This window comes from Macadamia integrifolia, unplaced genomic scaffold, assembly GCF_013358625.1.
Source record: "Macadamia integrifolia cultivar HAES 741 unplaced genomic scaffold, SCU_Mint_v3 scaffold2514, whole genome shotgun sequence".
NCBI classification, from domain to species: Eukaryota; Viridiplantae; Streptophyta; class Magnoliopsida; order Proteales; family Proteaceae; genus Macadamia; species Macadamia integrifolia.
Window position 1 is genome coordinate 23,905 of NW_024868764.1, and position 5,754 is coordinate 29,658.

General features: G+C 37.9%; 1 protein-coding gene across 1 annotated transcript; it reads right to left on the reverse strand.

The window, feature by feature from the left end:
* Window positions 1-1,694: 1,694 nt before the first annotated feature.
* Window positions 1,695-4,350, reverse strand: LOC122066652 (trihelix transcription factor GTL2-like). The gene is made up of 3 exons (XM_042630488.1): window positions 4,345-4,350; window positions 3,552-3,694; window positions 1,695-2,993 (listed from the first exon to the last, which is right to left on the reverse strand). The coding sequence occupies exons 1-3, from the start codon at window positions 4,348-4,350 to the stop codon at window positions 1,808-1,810; spliced, it is 1,335 nt and encodes a 444-aa protein (XP_042486422.1). The 3' UTR covers window positions 1,695-1,807.
* Between the last annotated feature and the right edge of the window lie 1,404 nt (window positions 4,351-5,754).

Here is a 5,754-nt window from a genome sequence, read left to right on the forward strand (position 1 = left end):
AAAAAAAGAAAAATGCTTAGTGAGCACTTTAGATAGGGGAAAAAAAGATGTTTTTACTGTTTGTGATGCTCATACATTTTCCCCCCACTCTGAACTCTCTCACCCTCGACTCTCTCATCTCTCTCTTTTCTTGCAAAACTCCTATCATTAATGTGTGATTGAACACTTTCTTGACTTCCAAATGATAGAACACAATCTAAGACTATTTCGAAGTTCCCATTAATTATCAAATGTTAATGAATCAACCTGCAGTTGAAGGGATGAATCTACTTAAACAACATTTCTAAGCAGAAAATGAGTATAAAATACGGTTTAAAACCTGAAATCAGACACGAGATCAACCATCATCGATGATATAAATCTTTTTTTTTGTTGAAATTGATGTATGTATTCATTAGAATGTAAAGAACAAATAATTATTGAGATAATCAGCTCCCCCAATCATAGAGTGCAAAACAATCATATCGTCTTACATGTTATCGATAGAGCCTTCCTTACTAAGGAGTCAACAACCTTATTGATCTCCCTAGGAATACAAATAAAAGTGCATGCATTGAAATACATTGTCAGATGGAAGGTATGAACTATCACAAGTATAATTGTCAATGTGTTCCACAAGTATAAGATTAATCAACAACAATCCAATTCCGTTAGTAAATTCTCGATGATATTCAAGAGCACCTCTAATAAACAGTTTCTGATCACCATTGCTTCACCTACTAAAAGATGAAGGCGAATGTTGTCTTCTTAAACTTTGCAATATGAACTTGACCCAAAAAAAAGAAAATGTGACCGACGAGAAGCAAAGATTTTCATATGTATATAATTTTTTGGAGTTTTTATTTAAATGCTTCTAGATCTTATTATAAAAGACAAATTTTATTAATTAAATAAAATAAAAGGTAAAAAAATAAAGCTAAAACTTTCCTTCACCCATGGACAACTGGAAAAGCAAGAATCCCTCATAAGTCACAACCGATGATTTGACTTTGTAATCAGACTCATGCATGTGTCGACATAAACTCCCATCCCCATCGTATAGGATCGAAAATATTCCTCTTATGTCCAATTAGATGAGATCAAATGATCAATGGTAATGATAAAGAGATCCATAATTTCATCATGGATGAAGAAAAACTCAATCGAATGATAGATTCATGACCATTTCAAAATAAGGAATCCTAATTCAACTTCTGATGCCGTTGCATGAATTGATCACTCCATGGGTTCATGCCACCCACCTACCCACCCACACCCAGGCGCCCCAATCAAGTTAACCTTTTGAAGCAGTCTGAAACAGGTGTAAGGGGACCATTGGATCAGTGGGCCCATGAAGTTGCTGTATTCGTCCCCACCGTATGTTACACCATTGTATATGACCCGTTTACGACACTCGAGGTAGATCATCACGTGTGATGTTGTCCTCTTCGACAGTTTTGACTTGGGAGTACGAAGAGTTTTGGGACACGGCGCTGTGGCGGCTTACGTGTATTGTGTTAACCTCCATCGCCAGTGAAGTAAAAGACAAGGAATCCCTTCTGTGATTCTGTGATTCTCAGAACCTTGTCATGTGGTGGACCCCTCTCCTCTCACCACCCAACAGAAAACCAGACATCGTCTTGTCCACCACCGTATATGCGATAATGTCGGTGCTTCTCTCTCTCTCTCTCTCTCTCTCTAGAATAATTCTCCAATTATTTCAAATAATAACAGAAACTTAAAAGAAAAACTGTAACTACATTGATTTGATCTCAAGAAAGGGGCAAAAAAAAAAAAAAAAAAGAAAAAAGAGGAAAAGGAGACTTGATTATTCATATTCAAATTCTAAGGTGGGTACTTGAGCTGAGTTCTTGTCATTGGAGGTTACCGGCGGTTCCGAGCGGTTTTCCGGAGAACTCGAATGGTTTTCAGGACCTTCAGAGTGTAGGGAGAGCTTACCTTGATTGTAAAAGCTGCTTAATTGATGGAAATAAGGACAAGTCTTGGAGTCAGAAGACCTCTTCTTGTTTGCATCTCTGGTTTTCCTGAAGTACTTGTTTATGTTCTCCCACTTCTCTTTACACCTTTTGGCACTTCTATTGTAACCCAAATCCAGCATTCCTTGTGAGATTCTCTCCCATAGAGGAACCTTTGAGCCTTCCTTGTCTTCACCACTACTGTAGATATTGCACCTGAGGTTTATCAAAGAGTAAACCTCATTCCTTGGCCATCTTTTACCATGGTCTTCTCTATCAGTACTAGATGTGTAATTAGGGTTTTGGGGAGCTGTGTTCTCTTGGGTAGCAAGGGAATCATGGTTTTGTTGAGTTAGGGCTACAGTGGAGGAGGAGGGGATATCTGTGTAATTAGGGTTTTGAGGGGCTAGGGTTCTTTCAGATGAAGTGGGCAGTTTAGGGTTTTTTGATGGGTTCAAGGAAGGATTTGGATTCAAGTTCTTCAAGATCTCAATTATTGTAGCTTCTCTATCACATGCAATCTCTTGAAGACGAGCCCTAAGCTCAATTTCCCTGTCCATCCTAGCCATCTCTTGCTTCCTCCATGCTTCCTCTCTAGCAATCTTCTCTTCTTCTCTCCTTTCCATGTCTTCTACAAGCTTTTTTTGCAGCTCCTCTTGCTGGACCATGATCTTGTTCACAATTTCTTCACAGAAACTCTTTAGCATTTCAATTTTTTGATGATTCCTTTTCCTCTTCTTTGTTCTTGAGTTCTTGGTCACACATTCCTTCTCCACAGGAGGATTTACTAAGGTTTCATTCCCTGAATTCTCCTCAGAATCCAATTTCATCTTTGCACCTCCTTCATCACTCATTACCATCTTTTCAGCTGAGGGGTTAGGGTTTACGCCTTCACATAGTGCTTCAAGCTCATTAAAGGACCTGGAATTCTTACTATAGCTAGTAGTGATTGCGGTGGTATTGCAGTACTTGTTCACCTCTTCATACTTTTCCTTGCATTTCTCAGCACTCCTTTTGAATCCATGTTCTGCAAGCTTCCTGATTTCATAAAAATTACCTCATAAAAGTAAGAAGAAAGAGGAATTTTTTTTTTTTGGTGAATGGAAAATTAATTAAGAAGAAGAATTACTCCCCTCTGAAAATGAAAAAAAATCAAAATGGGTTTTCCCCAATTTTCTCATTTTCATTGGTTGATAATCCATAATTGATAAAGATCAGAGAGGATATCAGAGTCTCAGGATCTTAATTATATTGAAGAGGGATTTCCAATTTCGATATTAAAAAAAAACAGAGAGAATTAAAATAGAAAATTTTAAGGAAGGTAGTTATGTAGTCTCAAGCTCTACTCTAGCTAGATCTATATATCAAAATTAACTTAGTATATTGTTCTTTGAAGTGATTAGTAATAATTATATTTTATTTTTTAAGGAGTTCAAATCAACAAATTAGTTTAGTTTATATTACACTCTACAATACTAGAATAAAGAAAAAGAAAGAAAAAAAAAAAAACTAAAAATTAAATATATCTAATGTTTTGGAAATTGTTACTTGCAGAGATAACCCATAGCGAAAAGGAAACCAGGGAAGTACATGTACCTTGAAACATGTTCCCAGATGAAGTCCGTGAAGCCAGATTGGATGCTAGATCTGATCCTCCACAGTGCAAGTATCTCCTCTTCTGTCCAGGGATCTGCAATTTGGGAAGAGGGTTTTAAGTTCAACCCAGAAGCTCCATGCTTCTACCCACAGCTTCTCTCTCTTCTTCTTGCTCTTGCTGTTCTTCTTCTTCATCTTCCACAGTTGGTGACTGTCGGTGCAATTGGTGGTGGTGGAGAAGAGGATGATGAGATTGGAAGATGAACTGTTGCTGTTGTTGTTGTTGATGAGAATGGGAAGGAGGGGGATCAAGGGATGAGAAGCAGGGAGGAGAGACATGGAGGGGTAGAGAGAGTGGGAGTGGAAGAGTGAGAGGTGTTCTTGAATCTATGAACTGGTAGAACTGGTCTGGAATTCCATTAAACATGTTTGAGTGAGGGAATTGAAGATCTTTCTTTCTCTGCTCTTTTGGTCACTGTAAAAGGGAACTTCTTTTCTCTATCAAAGTATTGAATCTAACAAAAAGCTTTCTCTATCTCTCTCTCTTCATCAAAGACTTTGTCTCATATCAGGGAAAAGGTCACTTAATTTTTGGCTTTCGGGGAGAGAGGAGAGTGGGGTCCCTTAGAATCCTATGCAAGAGGAAAGCTGGTGGCTGATGCTTATGATGGTGCAATAAGGGCAAATGAATAATCACCACACGTGACGACATGCATAGCAGATGACCCCACGTGCCCCATCTCTCTCTCTCTCTCTCTCTCTCTCTCTCTCTCTCTCTAATACCATAAATAACCAGCATCGCGGTTCAACCAACCATCTGACCTACCCGTCTTTGTTAACTCACCATGGACCCTCCTCGTCCTCCATTGATTTTAAATTACTGTAGCTCACGTACACTTGCATGTGCTCTTCATGGGTCCCACCTAAGATGCTAATCGATTGATTTGTTTTGATTTTGGTTGGGCTGAATTGGTAAGAAGTTTCGGTTTGATTTGGTTTCTTTTCAGTTTTTGTTGTTGGTTTATAATCGGGTTACTAGCTGGTTTGATCCAATCTGATTTCGGTTTTACATGCATAAATAAGGGAATTAGTGGGGGGGGGGTTTTTCTTTTGGTTTTCAGTTTCTTATAATGTTACTATATATCCATCATCGGTATTGGTTTTTATCTGATCTGGTACATTTTTAATTTCGGTTTCAATCAGTCTAATCTTGGTTTTAATTTCTACTATTTTCATACAACATCAACCCAAAACCAAACAGATAAGGATACAAATTGGTTCAATTTTATAGTTATAATCAATTTCAATCAATTCAATCGGTTCAGTCTGAACTTTGACACCCTTAGTCCCACTTATATCAATCCAAAGGCCGAGGCGATAAGACGGAGAAGAACATTTTAAGTTCATCAGCCCAATAATTGCACACTACCCAATCAATGTGGGAGTCAAACCCTCTCTAATCCTCATAGTTTTAGATATCAAGATTTTAATTAATGCATTCTCTGATTGATATTGTATCAATTGTATCCAAACAATGACTGTAAAATGATATTAAAAAACAAAAAAAATGAAAAAGAATGCTACTTGATTTTCAAATCTCTACACTCCATGCATAAAAGGTGACAAAAAAACCACCTATCCTTGGTTGGCATTTTTTTTTCACCTATTGGGTAGCTAATAGGGCGGTAGGGCCATCAGACTACCGTTCTACACGCATTCATCCACTCGCATAAGCATATAATTGGATTTCATTCCTCAACCTATTTTTCTAGGAGCCGACGCTTTCATAGAGGTCGACTTCAAATCAAAGCTGTCACCACTAGACTACGTTAGTGTTCGTCCATCCTAAATTGCATTCTTATACGCGCATATTAGATATTTTTAGCGGCAAAACTGTCCGAGTATCCTCAGCCTAATACAACAAATCCCATGACTTCTTCTTTTTTTTGTACAAATAAAATTCTATTTACTACGAAACGAAAAGGGCAATACAAGGCTTAACAAATTCTCAGGGCATGGAGACTCACAAGAGAAACTATGAGGGTAGGAAAAAACCCATTTGGTAATAGCATGGGCCATCTCATTCTGTCTACTGACATATACAAAATTACAGTAAGAGAAGGAGGATTTCAATATCATCGACGACTATTCCTGATCATCATGAAACTCCATACACTACTGCATCACACCAACCTCATTGGAT